Source organism: Salmo salar, chromosome ssa03, assembly GCF_905237065.1.
Source record: "Salmo salar chromosome ssa03, Ssal_v3.1, whole genome shotgun sequence".
Classification (NCBI taxonomy): Eukaryota; Metazoa; Chordata; class Actinopteri; order Salmoniformes; family Salmonidae; genus Salmo; species Salmo salar.
Window position 1 is genome coordinate 4,221,156 of NC_059444.1, and position 21,472 is coordinate 4,242,627.

Consider the following 21,472-nt stretch of genomic DNA (forward strand, 5'->3'; position numbering starts at 1 on the left):
CTTCCTCTCTGGCTACTGAGTTAGGAAGGACGCCTGTATCTTTGTAGTGACTGGGTGTATTGATACACCATCCAGAGTGTAATTAGTCACTTCACTATGCTCAAAGGGATATTACATTTTATTATTTTTCTACCAATAGGTGCCCTTCTTTGCGAGGCATTGGAAAACCTCCCTGGTCTTTGTGGTTGGATCTGTATTTTACATTTCCTGCTCGACTGAGGGACTTTACAGATAATTGTGTGTGTGGGGTACAGAGAGTAGGTAGTCATTCAAAAATCATGTTAAACACTACTATTGCAGACAGAGTGCTTCCATGCATTGTATTATGCGACTTGTTAAGCACATTTTTTTACTCCTGGACTTATTTAGGCGTTGCCATAACAAAGAGGTTGAATACTTGTTGACTCAAGACATTTCAGCTTTTCATTTTTTATTTATTTGTAAAAATGTGTAAAAACATAATTTCACTAGGCTACTGAGAAGGCAGGCAGCACTTAAAGTAGATGGCCCTTAATAGCAAAACCAAAAAACATACTTACCACTTATCACTCAGGAGTCCTCTAGCTATAGAACTAACGCCCAAAGGTTTGGCCTGGAGGCTAATGTTCTGGCCTGGAGGCTAATGTTCTGGCCTGGAGGCTAATGTTTTGGCCTGGAGGCTAATGTTTTGGCCTGGAGTCTAATGTTCTGGCCTGGAGGCTAATGTTCTGACCTGGAGGCTAATGGTCTGGCCTGGAGGCTAATGTTTTGGCCTGGAGGCTAATGTTCTGGCCTGGAGGCTAATGTTTTGGCCTGGAGGCTAATGTTCTGGCCTGGAGGCTAATGTTCTGGCCTGGAGTCTAATGTTCTGGCTTGGAGTCTAATGTTTTGGCTTGGAGGCTATTGTTCTGGCCTGGAGGCTAATGTTCTGACCTGGAGGCTAATGGTCTGGCCTGGAGGCTAATGTTCTGGCCTGGAGGCTAATGTTTTGGCTTGGAGGCTAATGTTTTGGCTTGGAGGCTAATGTTTTGGCTTGGAGGCTAATGTTTTGGCCTGGAGGCTAATGTTTTGGCCTGGAGGCTAATGTTTTGGCCTGGAGGCTAATGTTTTGGCCTGGAGGCTAATGTTCTGGCCTGGAGACTAATGTTTTGGCCTGGATTCTGTGTCATTAGGAATCCTATGTGTTGGAATTGTTGTTTAATGTTACATTCTGACACCGATTAAAACGTCTGACTGATGCCAGGCCAGAATTAAGCATACGTATTCTCATAAAATAACTGTAATACATGCAGTAAAGAGATCAATGGACCGCAGACCGTGGGGAAAGAACAAGGTCACTGTCGTTGGCGAACAGTTCAACAAATGTGATCAAATTTGTCATGATTTTTGTGTTGTAACAGGCCCACAATATAAATCAGTTATGGATATATTTGGCTGTTTTCGCTGCATAATATTTAGAAATAGTCATTTTCGAGTTAGAAAAAAACGAGTGCAGAATGCTAACTCCCGTTCGTGTAAGCTGTTAGCATAGCTAGTTATATACAAACCAGTGATGGTACTTTGTCTAAGTGTAATACAGTTGATGATGACATCAACATGTATTGGGGGTTGACCTCTATACCGTTATATACTCTGATTTTTACCTCAACATAGTGTGAAAGACACATAGAAACAGTAGCCTAAATGTAGGCTAATTTTTGTGTGTGGGGGGGGGCAATCAGGACATTCTAAATCGTTCCCTCATTGGGGGGGGGGGGGGAATGTGTGAGTGGCGTTGCCATTGCATTTCCATTGTTTCAGTGAAATTCGATGGATCTCTTTACTGCATCTATACTATTGTCTGGTTTTTCCTTGCACATGTCTTCTCTTCTAGGTCGCCATCGTCATCAAGTATTTCTGCCAGTTTGGCTTCTTTCCCTTCAACCAGAACCCGAAGGTGAACGGGAATAAACCCTACCACCCTCCCAACATCATCGGAGTGGAGAAGAAAGACGGATACGTGGTCTATGACCTCATACAGCTTCTGGCGCTCTTCTTCCACAGGTCCATCCTGAAGGTACGTCTCAGAGAAGGAGTGCTGATTCTAGGATCAGGTCTTCATTATCCACAGCTCTGGGCTGATTCTAGGATCAGGTCTTCATTATCCACAGCTCTGGGCTGATTCTAGGATCAGGTCTTCATTATCCACAGCTCTGGGCTGATTCTAGGATCAGGTGTTCATTATCCACAGCTCTGGGCTGATTCTAGGAACAGGTCTTCATTATCCACAGCTCTGGGCTGATTCTAGGATCAGGTCTTCATTATCCACAGCTCTGGGCTGATTCTAGGATCAGGTGTTCATTATCCACAGCTCTGGGCTGATTCTAGGATCAGGTCTTCATTATCCACAGCTCTGGGCTGATTCTAGGATCGGGTCTTCATTATCCACAGCTCTGGGCTGATTCTAGGATCAGGTCTTCATTATCCACAGCTCTGGGCTGATTCTAGGATCAGGTCTTCATTATCCACAGCTCTGGGCTGATTCTAGGATCAGGTCTTCATTATCCACAGCTCTGGGCTGATCTAGGATCAGGTCTTCATTATCCACAGCTCTGGGCCTGTAATTCATAAAGCGTTTCAGAGAAAGAATGCTTGTCACAGTTGTCTTCGTCTTCAGAAGAAATAGAAAAGTCCTCATCTGACAAAGTAGACCAATATGCAGCGGAGGTCGTGTTCATCTTTGAATTTAATTAATCGCTAACGTGAACACTATACAAAAACAAGAACCAACGACAGTGCAACAGTTTTGCAGGCTATACAAAAACGCAGTGCAAAAACAACTACCCACAAACACACAGACAAACACACCCAACTAATATAGGACTCCCAATCAAAGGCAACACCACACACCTGCCTTCAATTGGAAGTCCACCCCAATTAACTATACATAGAACAACAAACCTAGAACCTATACCCACAACTAACTAACTAAACCTAGAAATACATAAACACAGAGCAGTGCCCAAAACCCCCGGAATACATAAATAAAACAACCTACTACCTACACCACCACCCCGAACCATATAAAACAAATACCCTCTGCCACATCCTGACCAAACTACAACAACACATAACCCTTAACTGGTCAGGACGTGACAATGCTGATCTAGGACCAGTTTTAACTTTTGAATCATAATGAAGGAGATCAAATGGAGTGTATTGTATGAGTGATCATACTAAACTGGGAATTTGGTCAGTTAACTGATCAATATGATAGAACTGTTATTATCAAATAGTTATTTCTTACATCTCTTGGTCTCAGATCGTAATACAATGTGATTGTTTTGTTTCATACTCTATTGGTACCTTACCTTTCCTCTACACTCTCCCGTCGTAGTGTCATGGTCTCTGGGACGAAGACGACCTTAAGGACACCAAGAAAGAGATCCTTCGCCAGGACACTGAGTCGAAGGAAGACGAGAAGGAGAGGGACGCCACTCCCGTGCCGTCCAACCCCCGCGAGAGGAATAGGTCGCCACAGACCCTCGGGTCTATAAATCTGGGCATGGGCACCTCCATGGACTCTGTGCACATCCCCATGCACTACCTCCAGCAACAGCAGCAGACCTACCAGAGAAGGAAGAGCTCCAGTGGAGGGTCTCATATCTCCCACCGCTCTGTACGCTCCAAGAGAGGTCAGGACACATACTTTACTTGGCTACTTTATATTTACATTCTACATGTTAGTCATTTAGCAGACGCTCTTATCCAGAGCGACTTACAGTAGTGAGTGCGTACATTTTCATATTTGTTTGTGCTGGTCCCCCGTGGGAATCGAACCCACAACCCTGGCATTGCAAGTGCCATGCACTCTATACTGTACTTTACTTGGCTACTTACTGTACTTGGCTACTTTCTGTACTTCACTTGGCTACTTTCTTTACTTTACGTGGCTACTTACTCTACTTTACTGTATGTGGCTACTTACTGTACTTTATTTGGCTACATACTGTTGTTTACTTGACTACTTACTGTACCTTACTTTACATGGCTACTTACTGTACCTTACTTTACATGGCTACTTACTGCACTTTACATGGCTACTTACTGTACTTGACTTTACCTGTCTACTTAGCTTTACTTTACCTGTCTACTTACTTAGCTTTACTTTACCTGTCTACTTAGCTTTACTTTACCTGTCTACTTACTTAGCTTTACTTTACCTGTCTACTTACTTAGCTTTACTTTACCTGTCTACTTAGCTTTACTTTACCTGTCTACTTAGCTTTACTTTACCTGTCTACTTACTTAGCTTTACTTTACCTGTCTACTTACTTAGCTTTACTTTACCTGTCTACTTAGCTTTACTTTACCTGTCTACTTACTTAGCTTTACTTTACCTGTCTACTTACTTAGCTTTACTTTACCTGTCTACTTACTTAGCTTTACTTTACCTGTCTACTTAGCTTTACTTATCCTGTCTACTTACTTAGCTTTACTTTACCTGTCTACTTACTTAGCTTTACTTTACCTGTGTACTTACTTAGCCTTACTTTACCTGTCTACTTACTTAGCTTTACTTGGCTACTTACTTAGCTTTAATTTACTTGGCTTTAATTTAGTTGACTACTTACTGTACTTTACTTGGCTACTTAATGTACTGTACTTTACTTGGCTACTTAATGTACTTTACTTTACTTTGCCAGGCTACTTAGTTTACTGTACTTTACTTGGCTACTTACTGTATTTTACTTGCCTACTTACTTAACTTACCAATTTATTTTACTTAGCTAATTAGCCACTTTCCTTTACAATAGGGATGGGGCCTCGCTCAATACATTCAGAGATGTAAACTCATTAAATCTAGCCTTTATCTCGTTGACATGCGTCGCCATCGTTTCCCCAGGCAGCACCAACTCCAGGAACAGTAACCGTAGAGATGGGAGTGAGGTGTCAGTTCAGCAGAAGACCAAGAAACAGCTGATCATGGAGAAACTCAAAGAACAGATGATCAAAGCCAAGACCTTCACTATCAAGAGGTGGGCTTGGTTGGTTGGTTGATTGATTGATTAAATGGCTCTTTGACATAAAATGAACCTAACATAGTATTATTGTACATTTGTTTTGTATTCTCTCCAGGACCATGAAGGTCTACCTGCCCATTCGTCAGTTCTTCTACAACCTGGTCCATCCAGAGTACAGCGCTTTGACAGATGTCTATGTGCTCATATTCCTGGCCGACACCGTCGACTTCATCATCATCCTCTTCGGTTTTTCTGCTTTTGGGGTACGTACGTGTTGCTAGTCTCTTTACATTTGACATGATCTTATCATCCTGTCGGGAAACAGTCAGCAGGGTCCCGTGTGCCTCAGTCGGTAACCATGTGGTCTTAGCAACACCAAAGTTATGGGTTCAATTCCCGCAGGGATCACATATTAAAAATGTGACATCAATTACTTCTTCTTCTTCTCAGAAACACTCAACGGGAGCCGACATCACGTCATCTCTGTCGGAGGACCAGGTTCCTGGAGCCTTCCTGGTGATGGTTCTGATCCAGTTTGGGACCATGGTGGTGGACCGGGCCCTGTACCTCAAGAAGACAGTGCTGGGGAAGGTCATCTTCCAGGTGGTCCTGGTATTCGGAATTCATTTCTGGATGTTCTTTATCCTCCCCGGACTCTCTGATAGGTAAATACTCACCTCGTTATGTTAATTAGTTAATTAGTAATGGGATCCATTTCTGGATGTTCTTCATCCTCCCCGGACTCTCTGAGAGGTAAATAATCAACTTGTGATGTTCATTTGTTAATTGGTTAATTAGTTATGGGATCCATTTCTGGATGTTCTTCATCCTCCCTGGACTCTCTGAGGTAACAACCATGCCTAACACTTCCTATAAATACCCTCTTCATAATGCTATATAATGACATGTATGATGCTTTATATGCTTACATTTACATTTACATTTAAGTCATTTAGCAGACGCTCTTATCCAGAGCGACTTACAAAATGGTGCATTCACCTTATGATATCCAGTGGAACAACCACTTTACAATAGTGCATCTAAATATTTTAAGGGGGGGGTTAGAAGGATTACTTTATCCTATCCTAGGTATTCCTTAAAGAGGTGGGGTTTCAGGTGTCTCCGGAAGGTGGTGATTGACTCCGCTGTCCTGGCGTTGTGAGGGAGCTTGTTCCACCATTGGGGTGCCAGAGCAGCGAACAGTTTTGACTGGGCTGAACGGGAACTGTGCTTCCTCAGAGGTAGGGGGGCCAGCAGGCCAGTGGTGGATGAACGCAGTGCCCTTGTTTGGGTGTAAGGCCTGATCAGAGCCTGAAGGTATGGAGGTGCCGTTCCCTTCACAGCTCCGTAGGCAATCACCATGGTCTTGTAGCGGATGCAAGCTTCAACTGGAAGCCAGTGGAGAGAGCGGAGGAGCGGGGTGACGTGAGAGAACTTGGGAAGGTTGAACACCAGACGGGCTGCGGCGTTCTGGATGAGTTGTAGGGGTTTAATGGCACAGGCAGGGAGCCCAGCCAACAGCGAGTTGCAGTAATCCAGACGGGAGATGACAAGTGCCTGGATTAGGACCTGCGCCGCTTCCTGTGTGAGGCAGGGTCGTACTCTGCGAATGTTGTAGAGCATGAACCTACAGGATCGGGTCACCGCCTTGATGTTAGTGGAGAACAACAGGGTGTTGTCCAGGGTCACGCCGAGGCTCTTAGCACTCTGGGAGGAGGACACAAGGGAGTTGTCAACCGTGATGGCGAGATCATGGAACGGGCAGTCCTTCCCCGGGAGGAAGAGCAGCTCCGTCTTGCCGAGGTTCAGCTTGAGGTGGTGATCCGTCATCCACACAGATATGTCTGACAGACATGCAGAGATGCGATTCGCCGCCTGGTTATCAGAAGGGGGAAAGGAGAAGATTAATTGTGTGTCGTCTGCATAGCAATGATAGGAGAGACCATGTGAGGATATGACAGAGCCAAGTGACTTGGTGTATAGCGAGAATAGGAGAGGGCCTAGAACAGAGCCCTGGGGGACACCAGTGGTGAGAGCGCATGGTGCGGAGACAGATTCTCGCCACGCGACCTGGTAGGAGCGACCTGTCAGGTAGGACGCAATCCAAGCGTGGGCCGCGCCGGAGATGCCCAACTCGGAGAGGGTGGAGAGGAGGATCTGATGGTTCACAGTATCAAAGGCAGCAGATAGGTCTAAAAGGATGAGAGCAGAGGAGAGAGAGTTAGCTTTAGCAGTGCGGAGAGCCTCCGTGACACAGAGAAGAGCAGTCTCAGTTGAATGCCCAGTCTTGAAACCTGACTGATTAGGATCAAGAAGGTCATTCTGAGAGAGATAGCAGGAGAGCTGGCCAAGGACGGCACGTTCAAGAGTTTTGGAGAGAAAAGAAAGAAGGGATACTGGTCTGTAGTTGTTGACATCGGAGGGATTGAGTGTAGGTTTTTTCAGAAGGGGTGCAACTCTCGCTCTCTTGAAGACGGAAGGGACGTAGCCAGCGGTCAAGGATGAGTTGATGAGCGAGGTGAGGAAGGGGAGAAGGTCTCCGGAAATGGACTGGAGAAGAGAGGAGGGGATAGGGTCAAGTGGGCAGGTTGTTGGGCGGCCGGCCGTCACAAGACGCGAGATTTCATCTGGAGAGAGAGGGGAGAAAGAGGTCAAAGCACAGGGTAGGGCAGTGTGAGCAGGACCAGCGGTGTCGTTTGACTTAGCAAACGAGGATCGGATATCGTCAACCTTCTTTTCAAAATGGTTGACGAAGTCATCCGCAGAGAGGGAGGAGGGGGGGGGAGGGGGAGGAGGATTTACGAGGGAGGAGAAGGTAGCAAAGAGCTTCCTAGGGTTAGAGGCAGATGCTTGGAATTTAGAGTGGTAGAAAGTGGCTTTAGCAGCAGAGACAGAAGAGGAGAATGTAGAGAGGAGTGAGTGAAAGGATGCCAGGTCCACAGGGAGGCGAGTTTTCCTCCATTTCCGCTCGGCTGCCCGGAGCCCTGTTCTGTGAGCTCGCAGTGAGTCGTTGAGCCACGGAGCAGGAGGGGAGGACCGAGCCGGCCTGGAGGATAGGGGACAGAGAAAATCAAAGGATGCAGAAAGGGAGGAGAGGAGGGTTGAGGAGGCAGAATCAGGAGATAGGTTGGAGAAGGTTTGAGCAGAGGGAAGAGATGATAGGATGGAAGAGGAGAGAGTAGCGGGAGAGAGAGAGCGAAGGTTGGGACGGCGCAATACCATCCGAGTAGGGGCAGAGTGAGAAGTGTTGGATGAGAGCAAGAGGGAAAAGGATACAAGGTAGTGGTCGGAGATTTGGAGGGGAGTTGCAATGAGATTAGTGGAAGAACAGCATCTAGTAAAGATGAGGTCAAGCGTATTGCCTGCCTTGTGAGTAGGGGGGGAAGGTGAGAGGGTGAGGTCAAAAGAGGAGAGGAGTGGAAAGAAGGAGGCAGAGAGGAATGAGTCAAAGGTAGACGTGGGGAGGTTAAAGTCACCCAGAACTGTGAGAGGTGAGCCATCCTCAGGAAAGGAACTTATCAAGGCGTCAAGCTCATTGATGAACTCTCCAAGGGAACCTGGAGGGCGATAAATGATAAGGATGTTAAGCTTGAAAGGGCTGGTAACTGTGACAGCATGGAATTCAAATGAGGAGATAGACAGATGGGTCAGGGGAGAAAGAGAGAATGTCCACTTGGGAGAGATGAGGATTCCAGTGCCACCACCCCGCTGGCTCGATGCTCTAGGTGTATGCGAGAACACGTGGGCAGACGAAGAGAGAGCAGTAGGAGTAGCAGTGTTATCTGTGGTTATCCATGTTTCCGTCAGCGCCAGGAAGTCTAGGGACTGGAGGGTAGCATAGGCTGAGATGAACTCAGCCTTGTTGGCTGCAGACCGGCAGTTCCAGAGGCTGCCGGAGACCTGGAACTCCACGTGGGTCGTGCGCGCTGGGACCACCAGGTTAGAGTGGCAGCGGCCACGCGGTGTGAAGCGTTTGTATGGCCTGTGCAGAGAGGAGAGAACAGGGATAGACAGACACATAGTTGACAAGCTACAGAAGTGTTGTTTCTTGTATTATTGTCTCCTGTGTCTTTAGAGAACTGTTTCACTCTGATATCCTTTTTCTTCTGTCCTGATTTTCTCTTTCTTTTCTTCTGTTAACTAGATATTCTTTGTTGTTCTTCGTTAGCTAGCTAGCTTCTTCCAAAAGAGTCCCTAGCAACTGCTTAGCAACTGGTAAACAATTCAGCTAGCTAAGATAACTACAATTTTATGAAAAATAGTTATTTTTCAAAAGCCTATCTTCTTTGTTTGTTGCTTGTTTTTTCTCCTATTCAGTCTTGCAGTTTTCTTTTGCTTTTTTCCGATGTACTTCACTCTAAAAACCATGTAAATTTCAATATTTGTAGGAGCTCATTTTTCAGCTGCTGCTGCTCAAATTGGAGTTCCGGAACCAATATATGCTAATAGAAATAATCTATTTCTGGATGTTCTTCATCCTGCCTAGAGTCACTGAGAAATAGACTTCTCTTCTTTCTGTGTTAATTAGTTAATTCATCTGATATAAATTAATTAATTTGTAAACATCCAGTTTTTTCAGATCTGCATGAGTCCCTATGGGGGTAGGGGCTTGTGATCGATTAAGGATGTATCATTAGTAACTGTCTTTAGCATTAGTAACCGTGTTCATCATTAGTAACCGTGTTCATCATTAGTAACCGTGTTTAGCATTAGTAACCGTGTTTAGCATTAGTAACTGTCTTTAGCATTAGTAACCGTGTTCATCATTAGTAACCGTGTTCATCATTAGTAACCGTGTTTAGCATTAGTAACCGTGTTCATCGTTAGTAACCGTGTTCATCGTTAGTAACCGTGTTCATCGTTAGTAACCGTCTTTAGCGTTAGTAACCGTGTTTAGCGTTAGTAACCGTGTTTAGCATTAGTAACCGTGTTTAGCGTTAGTAACCGTGTTCATCATTAGTAACCGTGTTCATCATTAGTAACCGTGTTTAGCATTAGTAACAGTGTTTAGCATTAGTAACCGTGTTCATCATTAGTAACCGTGTTTAGCATTAGTAACTGTGTTTAGCATTAGTAACCGTGTTCAGCATTAGTAACCGTGTTTAGCATTAGTAACTGTGTTTAGCATTAGTAACCGTGTTTAGCGTTAGTAACCGTGTTCATCGTTAGTAACCGTGTTCATCGTTAGTAACCGTGTTCATCATTAGTAACCGTGTTCATCATTAGTAACTGTGTTTAGCATTATTAACTGTGTTTATCATTAGTAACCGTGTTTAGCATTAGTAACCGTGTTTAGCGTTAGTAACCGTGTTCATCGTTAGTAACCGTGTTCATCATTAGTAACTGTGTTTAGCATTAGTAACTGTGTTTATCGTTAGTAACCGTGTTCATCGTTAGTAACCGTGTTCATCGTTAGTAACCGTGTTCATCATTAGTAACCGTGTTTAGCGTTAGTAACCGTGTTTAGCGTTAGTAACCGTGTTTAGCATTAGTAACCGTGTTTAGCGTTAGTAACCGTGTTCATCATTAGTAACCGTGTTCATCATTAGTAACCGTGTTTAGCATTAGTAACAGTGTTTAGCATTAGTAACCGTGTTCATCATTAGTAACTGTGTTTAGCATTAGTAACTGTGTTTAGCATTAGTAACCGTGTTCAGCATTAGTAACCGTGTTTAGCATTAGTAACTGTGTTTAGCATTAGTAACCGTGTTTAGCGTTAGTAACCGTGTTCATCGTTAGTAACCGTGTTCATCGTTAGTAACCGTGTTCATCATTAGTAACCGTGTTCATCATTAGTAACTGTGTTTAGCATTAGTAACCGTGTTTATCATTAGTAACCGTGTTTAGCATTAGTAACCGTGTTTAGCGTTAGTAACCGTGTTCATCGTTAGTAACCGTGTTTAGCGTTAGTAACCGTGTTTAGCGTTAGTAACCGTGTTCATCGTTAGTAACCGTGTTCATCGTTAGTAACCGTGTTTAGCGTTAGTAACCGTGTTTAGCATTAGTAACCGTGTTTAGCATTAGTAACCGTGTTTAGCATTAGTAACCGTGTTTAGCATTAGTAACTGTGTTTAGCATTAGTAACCGTGTTTAGCATTAGTAACTGTGTTTAGCATTAGTAACCGTGTTTAGCATTAGTAACTGTGTTTAGCATTAGTAACCGTGTTTAGCGTTAGTAACCGTGTTTAGCGTTAGTAACCGTGTTTAGCATTAGTAACTGTGTTTAGCATTAGTAACCGTGTTTAGCGTTAGTAACCGTGTTCATCGTTAGTAACCGTGTTTAGCATTAGTAACAGTGTTTAGCATTAGTAACCGTGTTCATCATTAGTAACTGTGTTTAGCATTAGTAACTGTGTTTAGCATTAGTAACCGTGTTCAGCATTAGTAACCGTGTTTAGCATTAGTAACTGTGTTTAGCATTAGTAACCGTGTTTAGCGTTAGTAACCGTGTTCATCGTTAGTAACCGTGTTCATCGTTAGTAACCGTGTTCATCATTAGTAACCGTGTTCATCATTAGTAACTGTGTTTAGCATTAGTAACTGTGTTTAGCATTAGTAACTGTGTTTAGCATTAGTAACTGTGTTTAGCATTAGTAACCGTGTTTAGCATTAGTAACTGTGTTTAGCATTAGTAACCGTGTTTAGCGTTAGTAACCGTGTTTAGCATTAGTAACTGTGTTTAGCATTAGTAACCGTGTTTAGCGTTAGTAACCGTGTTCATCGTTAGTAACCGTGTTTAGCATTAGTAACAGTGTTTAGCATTAGTAACCGTGTTCATCATTAGTAACTGTGTTTAGCATTAGTAACCGTGTTTATCATTAGTAACCGTGTTTAGCATTAGTAACCGTGTTTAGCGTTAGTAACCGTGTTCATCGTTAGTAACCGTGTTCATCATTAGTAACTGTGTTTAGCATTAGTAACTGTGTTTATCGTTAGTAACCGTGTTCATCGTTAGTAACCGTGTTCATCGTTAGTAACCGTGTTCATCGTTAGTAACCGTGTTCATCGTTAGTAACCGTGTTTAGCGTTAGTAACCGTGTTTAGCATTAGTAACCGTGTTTAGCATTAGTAACTGTGTTTAGCATTAGTAACCGTGTTTAGCATTAGTAACTGTGTTTAGCATTAGTAACCGTGTTTAGCGTTAGTAACCGTGTTTAGCATTAGTAACTGTGTTTAGCATTAGTAACCGTGTTTAGCGTTAGTAACCGTGTTCATCGTTAGTAACCGTGTTCATCGTTAGTAACCGTGTTCATCATTAGTAACCGTGTTCATCATTAGTAACTGTGTTTAGCATTAGTAACCGTGTTTAGCATTAGTAACTGTGTTTAGCATTAGTAACCGTGTTTAGCATTAGTAACCGTGTTCATCGTTAGTAACCATGTTCATCGTTACTAACCGTGTTCATCATTAGTAACCGTGTTCATCATTAGTAACTGTGTTTAGCATTAGTAACTGTGTTTATCATTCGTAACCGTGTTTAGCATTAGTAACCGTGTTTAGCGTTAGTAACCATGTTCATCGTTAGTAACCGTGTTCATCATTAGTAACTGTGTTTAGCATTAGTAACCGTGTTTAGCATTAGTAACCGTGTTTAGCGTTAGTAACTGTGTTTATCATTCGTAACCGTGTTTAGCATTAGTAACCGTGTTTAGCGTTAGTAACCGTGTTCATCGTTAGTAACCGTGTTCATCATTAGTAACTGTGTTTAGCATTAGTAACCGTATTTAGCATTAGTAACCGTGTTTAGCGTTAGTAACTGTGTTTAGCATTAGTAACCGTGTTTAGCATTAGTAACCGTGTTCAGCATTAGTAACCGTGTTTAGCGTTAGTAACCGTGTTCATCGTTAGTAACCGTGTTCATCGTTAGTAACCGTGTTCATCGTTAGTAACCGTGTTTAGCGTTAGTAACCTAGCATTAGTAACCGTCTTCAGCATTAGTAATCGTGTTCATCGTTAGTAACCATGTTCATCGTTAGTAACCGTGTTTAGCGTTAGTAACCTATCATTAGTAACCGTCTTCAGCATTAGTAACCGTGTTTAGCATTAGTAGCCGTGTTTAGCATTAGTAACCGTGTTTAGCATTAGTAACTGTGTTTAGCATTAGTAACCGTGTTTAGCATTAGTAACCGTGTTTAGCATTAGTAACCGTGTTCATCGTTAGTAACCGTGTTCATCATTAGTAACCGTGTTTAGCATTAGTAGCCGTGTTTAGCATTAGTAACCGTGTTTAGCATTAGTAACCGTGTTTAGCATTAGTAACTGTGTTTAGCATTAGTAACCGTGTTTAGCATTAGTAACCGTGTTCAGCATTAGTAACCGTGTTTAGCATTAGTAGCCGTGTTTAGCATTAGTATCCGTGTTTATCATTAGTAACCGTGTTCATCGTTAGTAACCGTGTTCATCATTAGTAACCGTGTTTAGCATTAGTAGCCGTGTTTAGCATTAGTAACCGTGTTTAGCATTAGTAACCGTGTTCAGCATTAGTAACCGTGTTTAGCATTAGTAGCCGTGTTTAGCATTAGTAACCGTGTTTAGCATTAGTAACCGTGTTCATCGTTAGTAACAGTGTTTAGCATTAGTAACCGTGTTTATCAGGGTTTGTACCTCTGTCCACTTTGCAGGCGTTTCAATGAGAACACAGTAGCCAAGCTGTGGTACTTCATCAAGTGTATCTACTTTGGGCTGTCAGCCTATCAGATCCGCTGTGGCTACCCCACCAGAGTCCTGGGTAACTGTATCACCAAGAGCTACAACTACACCAACCTTTTCCTGTTTCAAGGGTGAGTTGGGACACAGTAGGATGTAGTAAGACATTCAACTCATATGTTCAAGTCACATTCAACATACAGTGACTTGGGAAATATTTTCCCAGACTCCTTTTTGTTACCTTACAGCTAAAATCTATACACAATACCTCATAATGACAATGCGAAAACCTTTTTAAATGTTTTATTATTGCAAATTTATGAAAACATTATTTACATAAGTATTCAGATCCTTTGCTATGAGACTCGAAATTGAGCTCAGGTGCATCCTGTTTCCATTGATCATCCTTGAGATGTTTCTACAACTTCTTTGGATTCCATCATTGGAAAACCTGCTCCAGAGCGCTCAGGACCTCAGACTCGGGTGAAGGTTTACCTTCCAACAGGACAACGAGCCTAAGCACACAGCCAAGACAACACAGGAGTGGCTTCGGGACAAGTCTCTGAATGTCCTTGAGTGGCCCAGCCAGAGCCCAGACTTGAACCTGATCGAACATCTCTGGAGAGACCTGAAAATAGCTGTGCAACGACGCTCCACATCCAACCTGACAGAGCTTGAGAGGATCTGCAGAGAAGAATGGGAGAAACTCCCCAAATACAGGTGTGCCAAGCTTGTAGCGTCATACCCAAGACGACTCAAGGATGTAATCACTGCCAAAGGTGCTTCAACAAAGTACTGAGTAAAGGGTCTGAATACTTATGTAAATGTGATATTTACGTTTTTTTATTTTTGTAATATTTGCAAAATGTTCTACAAACCTGTTTTTGCTTTGTCATTATGGGTTATTGTATGTTGATTGATAAAGGGGGAAAAAACTATTTAATCCATTTTATAATAAAGTTGTAACGTAACAAAATGTGGAAAAAGTCAAGGGGTCTGAATACTTTCAGAATGCCCTGTATATCACTGTTGCACAGGTGTACAAGTCTCAAATTGTGCACCAGGGTTGTAGTACTCGAGTCCAGGACTCGTAACTTGACTCAGACTCGACCAGTAGTCACAAAATCTCACTCCCTTACATAATTCAACAGGCTATATATGAGAAATAGGCTAATGCTATATAGCATCTGGGTCGCTGAGCTACCCCACCCAGCGAGCTACAAGTTACTCCCGGCCAACTAACACCGACACAGTGTCCTAACCTCAGTGTTCCCCTTCCAGGTTCCGTCTGATCCCGTTCCTGTCTGAGTTGCGTGCGGTGATGGACTGGGTCTGGACCGACACCTCTCTGTCTTTATCTTCTTGGATCTGTATGGAAGACATCTACGCTCACATCTTCGTCCTCAAGTGCTGGAGGGAGTCAGAGAGGGTAGGTTGTGTATCCTCCACCGGAAGCTTCAGAAAGTATTCACACCTCTTGACTTTTTCCACATTTTGTTGTGTTACAGATGGATTAAATTGGGATTTATTTTTTTGTCACTTGCCTACACACATTACCCTATAATGTCAAAGTGAAATTATGTTTATAGACATTTTTACAAAATTAATTAAAAAAATGAAAACCTGAAATGTCTTGGGTGACTAAGTAAACCCCTTTGTTATGGCAAGCCTAAATAAGTTCAGGAGGTTCCCTCAGTCCATAACTATAGTCCTCTCCTCTCCAGTGGTATCCTCAGTCCATAACTATAGTCCTCCTCTCCTCTCCAGTGGTATCCTCAGTCCATAACTATAGTCCTCCTCTCCTCTCCAGTGGTTCCCTCAGTCCATAACTATAGTCCTCCTCTCCTCTCCAGTGGTATCCTCAGTCCATAACTATAGTCCTCCTCTCCTCTCCAGTGGTTCCCTCAGTCCATAACTATAGTCCTCCTCTCCTCTCCAGTGGTATCCTCAGTCCATAACTATAGTCCTCTCCTCTCCAGTGGTATCCTCAGTCCATAACTATAGTCCTCCTCTCCTCTCCTCTCCAGTGGTATCCTCAGTCCATAACTATAGTCCTCCTCTCCTCTCCAGTGGTATCCTCAGTCCATAACTATAGTCCTCCTCTCCTCTCCAGTGGTATCCTCAGTCCATAACTATAGTCCTCCTCTCCTCTCCAGTGGTATCCTCAGTCCATAACTATAGTCCTCCTCTCCTCTCCAGTGGTATCCTCAGTCCATAACTATAGTCCTCCTCTCCTCTCCTCTCCAGTGGTTCCCTCAGTCCATAACTATAGTCCTCCTCTCCTCTCCAGTGGTATCCTCAGTCCATAACTATAGTCCTCCTCTCCTCTCCAGTGGTATCCTCAGTCCATAACTATAGTCCTCCTCTCCTCTCCAGTGGTATCCTCAGTCCATAACTATAGTCCTCCTCTCCTCTCCAGTGGTTCCCTCAGTCCATAACTATAGTCCTCCTCTCCTCTCCAGTGGTTCCCTCAGTCCATAACTATAGTCCTCCTCTCCTCTCCAGTGGTATCCTCAGTCCATAACTATAGTCCTCCTCTCCTCTCCAGTGGTTCCCTCAGTCCATAACTATAGTCCTCTCCTCTCCAGTGGTATCCTCAGTCCATAACTATAGTCCTCCTCTCCTCTCCAGTGGTATCCTCAGTCCATAACTATAGTCCTCCTCTCCTCTCCTCTCCTCTCCAGTGGTATCCTCAGTCCATAACTATAGTCCTCTCCACTCCAGTGGTTCCCTCAGTCCATAACTATAGTCCTCCTCTCCTCTCCTCTCCAGTGGTATCCTCAGTCCATAACTATAGTCCTCCTCTCCTCTCCAGTGGTATCCTCAGTCCATAACTATAGTCCTCCTCTCCTCTCCAGTGGTATCCTCAGTCCATAACTTTAGTCCTCCTCTCCTCTCCAGTGGTATCCTCAGTCCATAACTATAGTCCTCCTCTCCTCTCCAGTGGTATCCTCAGTCCATAACTATAGTCCTCCTCTCCTCTCCTCTCCAGTGGTATCCTCAGTCCATAACTATAAACCTCCTCTCCTCTCCTCTCCAGTGGTTCCCTCAGTCCATAACTATAGTCCTCCTCTCCTCTCCAGTGGTATCCTCAGTCCATAACTTTAGTCCTCCTCTCCTCTCCAGTGGTATCCTCAGTCCATAACTATAGTCCTCCTCTCCTCTCCTCTCCAGTGGTATCCTCAGTCCATAACTATAGTCCTCCTCTCCTCTCCAGTGGTTCCCTCAGTCCATAACTATAGTCCTCCTCTCCTCTCCAGTGGTATCCTCAGTCCATAACTATAGTCCTCTCCTCTCCAGTGGTATCCTCAGTCCATAACTATAGTCCTCCTCTCCTCTCCTCTCCAGTGGTTCCCTCAGTCCATAACTATAGTCCTCCTCTCCTCTCCAGTGGTATCCTCAGTCCATAACTATAGTCCTCTCCTCTCCAGTGGTATCCTCAGTCCATAACTATAGTCCTCCTCTCCTCTCCAGTGGTTCCCTCAGTCCATAACTATAGTCCTCCTCTCCACTCCAGTGGTATCCTCAGTCCATAACTATAGTCCTCCTCTCCTCTCCAGTGGTTCCCTCAGTCCATAACTATAGTCCTCCTCTCCTCTCCAGTGGTATCCTCAGTCCATAACTTTAGTCCTCCTCTCCCCCCTTCCCTTCCAGAGATACCCCCAGCCGCGGGGCCAAGCGAAGAAGCCGGTGGTGAAGTATGGGATGGGAGGGATGATCGTCATGCTTCTGATCTGTATCATCTGGTTCCCTCTACTCTTCATGTCTCTGATCAAGTCTGTGGTGGGGGTGGTCAACAGACCACTGGACGTCTCTTTCTCCATCACCCTGGCCGGGTTCCAGGTACCGTAGCAGCTCAGAACTAAGGTTCTACTACTGATAGGACCATCAGTTGATCGGGATCAGTCAGTCAGTCAGACAGTTTTTTTGTTTGTTCTGTAGATGATATCTTTACGTTATGTTTTTCAGCCAATCTTCACTATGAGTGCTCAGCAGAACCAGCTCAGAGAAGTCTCCAAACATGACATCCATGGCACCTTCATGAGGTCATACCAGTCCTATCCTGTAAGTACACGGTTACAAGTATTTTATGCGACTACTATGTGTGTCGTCTCACTGGGTTGGTAGCCAAGCATAGGACAAATCTCCATAGTAACAGAGGGACATTCTCATCCCTCCTGTCGTACCCCCCCCTGAACAGGAAGCGATGCAGTGGTTGGAATACTACATGCCAGAGGATCTGACCATCGCTGAGTTGGAAGGCAGCTCTAACAGTCTGTGGACCATCAGTCCTCCCAGTAGAACAAACATCATGGAGATGCTCAGCTCCAAGGAACAGTTCCCCATCACTGTAGCTTGGTCTATCCAGCGGTAAGAACACTCCCCCATCACTGTAGCTTGGTCTATCCAGCGGTAACAGTTCCCCATCACTGTAGCTTGGTCTATCCAGCGGTAACAGTTCCCCATCACTGTAGCTTGGTCTATCCAACGGTAAGAATAGTTCCCCCATCACTGTAGCTTGGTCTATCCAGCGGTAAGAACACTCCCCCATCACTGTAGCTTGGTCTATCCAGCGGTAACAGTTCCCCATCACTGTAGCTTGGTCTATCCAGCGGTAACAGTTCCCCATCACTGTAGCTTGGTCTATCCAGCGGTAAGAACAGTTCCCCCATCACTGTAGCTTGGTCTATCCAACGGTAAGAATAGTTCCCCCATCACTGTAGCTTGGTCTATCCAGCGGTAAGAACAGTTCCCCATCACTGTAGCTTGGTCTATCCAGCGGTAACAGTTCCCCATCACTGTAGCTTGGTCTATCCAGCGGTAACAGTTCCCCATCACTGTAGCTTGGTCTATCCAGCGGTAACAGTTCCCCATCACTGTAGCTTGGTCTATCCAGCGGTAAGAACACTCCCCCATCACTGTAGCTTGGTCTATCCAGCGGTAACAGTTCCCCATCACTGTAGCTTGGTCTATCCAACGGTAAGAACACTCCCCCATCACTGTAGCTTGGTCTATCCAACGGTAAGAATAGTTCCCCCATCACTGTAGCTTGGTCTATCCAGCGGTAACAGTTCCCCATCACTGTAGCTTGGTCTATCCAGCGGTAAGAACAGTTCCCCATCACTGTAGCTTGGTCTATCCAACGGTAACAGTTCCCCATCACTGTAGCTTGGTCTATCCAGCGGTAAGAATAGTTCCCCATCACTGTAGCTTGGTCTATCCAGCGGTAAGAACAGTTCCCCATCACTGTAGCTTGGTCTATCCAGCGGTAACAGTTCCCCCATCACTGTAGCTTGGTCTATCCAGCGGTAACAGTTCCCCATCACTGTAGCTTGGTCTATCCAGCGGTAAGAATAGTTCCCCCATCACTGTAGCTTGGTATATCCAGTGGTAAGAACACTCCCCCATCACTGTAGCTTGGTCTATCCAACGGTAACAGTTCCCCATCACTGTAGCTTGGTCTATCCAACGGTAACAGTTCCCCATCACTGTAGCTTGGTCTATCCAGCGGTAAGAACAGTTCCCCATCACTGTAGCTTGGTCTATCCAGCGGTAAGAACACTCCCCCATCACTGTAGCTTGGTCTATCCAGCGGTAAGAATAGTTCCCCCATCACTGTAGCTTGGTCTATCCAGCGGTAAGAACAGTTCCCCCATCACTGTAGCTTGGTCTATCCAGCGGTAACTGTCCCCATCACTGTAGCTTGGTCTATCCAGCGGTAACAGTTCCCCATCACTGTAGCTTGGTCTATCCAGCGGTAACAGTCCCCCATCACTGTAGCTTGGTCTATCCAGCGGTAACTGTCCCCATCACTGTAGCTTGGTCTATCCAGCGGTAACAGTTCCCCATCACTGTAGCTTGGTCTATCCAGCGGTAACAGTCCCCCATCACTGTAGCTTGGTCTATCCAGCGGTAACAGTTCCCCATCACTGTAGCTTGGTCTATCCAACGGTAAGAACAGTTCCCCATCACTGTAGCTTGGTCTATCCAACGGTAAGAATAGTTCCCCCATCACTGTAGCTTGGTCTATCCAGCGGTAACAGTTCCCCATCACTGTAGCTTGGTCTATCCAGCGGTAACAGTTCCCCATCACTGTAGCTTGGTCTATCCAGCGGTAACAGTTCCCCATCACTGTAGCTTGGTCTATCCAGCGGTAACAGTTCCCCATCACTGTAGCTTGGTCTATCCAGCGGTAAGAACAGTTCCCCCATCACTTGTAGCTTGTTGGGTAGAGTAGAGTAGAGCAGTATAGTAGGGTAGAGTAGAGTAGAGCAGTATAGTAGGGTAGAGTAGAGTAGAGCAATATAGTAGAGTAGAGTAGAGTAGAGCAGTATAGTAGAGTAGAGTAGAGCAGTATAGTAGGGTAGAGTAGAGTAGAGTAGAGCAGTATAGTAGGGTAGAGTAGAGTAGAGCAGTATAGTAGGGTAGAGTAGAGTAGAGTAGAGCAGTATAGTAGAGCAGAGTAGAGCAGTAGGGTAGAGTAGAGTAGAGCAGTAGGGTAGAGCAGTATAGTAGAGTAGAGTAGAGTAGAGTAGAGTAGAGCAATATAGTAGAGTAGAGTAGAGTAGAGCAGTATAGTAGAGTAGAGTAGAGCAGTATAGTAGGGTAGAGTAGAGTAGAGCAGTATAGTAGGGTAGAGTAGAGTAGAGCAGTATAGTAGGGTAGAGTAGAGTAGAGCAGTATAGTAGGGTAGAGTAGAGTAGAGTAGAGCAGTATAGTAGAGTAGAGTAGAGCAGTAGGGTAGAGTAGAGTAGAGCAGTAGGGTAGAGCAGTATAGTAGAGTAGAGTAGAGCAGTATAGTAGTAATCTAGCATGGGTAGGATGGCCATCTGAATCAGGGTCAGTTTGGCAGCTGGGGTGAAAGAGGAGCGATTACGATAGAGGAAACCAAGTCTAGATTTAAATTTAGCCTGCAGCTTTGATATGTGCTGAGAGAAGGACAGTGTACCGTCTAGCCATACTCCCAAGTACTTGTATGAGGTGACTACCTCAAGTTCTAAACCCTCAGAGGTAGTAATCACACCTGTGGGGAGAGGGACATTCTTCTTACCAAACCACATGATCTTTGTTCTGGAGGTGTTCATAACAAGGTTAAGGGCAGAGAAAGCTTGTAGGACACTAAGAAAGCTTTGTTGTAGAGAGTTTAACACAAAATCCAGGGAGGGGCCAGCTGAGTATAAGACTGTATCATCTGCATATAAGTGGATGAGAGAGCTTCCTACTGCCTGAGCTATGTTGTTGATTTAAATTGAGAAGAGCATGGGACCTAGGATCGAGCCTTGGGGTAGTCCCTTGGTGACAGGCAGTGGCTGAGACAGACGATGTTCTGACTTTATGCACTACACTCTTTGAGAGACGTAGTTAGCAAACCAGGCCAAAGACCCCTCAGAGACACCAATACTCCTTAGCCGGCCCACAAGAATGGAATGGTTTACTGTATCAAAAGCTTTGGCCGAGTCAATAAAAATAGCAGCACAACATTGCTTAGAATCAAGGGCAATGGTGACATCATTGAGGACCTTTAAGTTTGCATTGACACATCCATAACCTATGCAGAAACCAGATTGCATACCAGAGAGAATACTATAGACATCAAGAAAGCCAGTCAGTTGATTATTGACAAGTTCTTCCAACACTTTTGATAAACAGGGCAAAATAGAAATAGGCCTATAACAGTTAGGATCAGCTTTATCTCCCCCTTTAAATAAAGGATGAACCGTGGCTGCCTTCCAAGCAATGGGATCCTCCCCAGAGAGGAGAGACAGGTTAAAAAGGTCAGAGATAGGCTTGGCGATGATAGGGGAAGCAGCCTTAAAGAAGAAAGGGTCTAAACTATCTGACCC

The 21,472-nt window shown here is 44.5% G+C and overlaps 1 protein-coding gene across 1 annotated transcript in view; it reads left to right on the top strand.

Moving 5' to 3' along the window:
• Positions 1–21,472, top strand: part of LOC106596600 (piezo-type mechanosensitive ion channel component 2) — a 172,195-nt gene that overhangs the window by 136,895 nt on the left and 13,828 nt on the right. Inside the window, exons 39-48 of the mRNA XM_045714337.1 lie at positions 1,853–2,035; positions 3,356–3,653; positions 4,865–4,997; positions 5,098–5,245; positions 5,433–5,647; positions 13,604–13,762; positions 14,910–15,057; positions 17,283–17,471; positions 17,598–17,693; positions 17,830–17,999. Coding sequence (XP_045570293.1) covers positions 1,853–2,035; positions 3,356–3,653; positions 4,865–4,997; positions 5,098–5,245; positions 5,433–5,647; positions 13,604–13,762; positions 14,910–15,057; positions 17,283–17,471; positions 17,598–17,693; positions 17,830–17,999 — 1,739 coding nt within the window. The remainder of the gene's footprint in view (positions 1–1,852; positions 2,036–3,355; positions 3,654–4,864; positions 4,998–5,097; positions 5,246–5,432; positions 5,648–13,603; positions 13,763–14,909; positions 15,058–17,282; positions 17,472–17,597; positions 17,694–17,829; positions 18,000–21,472) is intronic.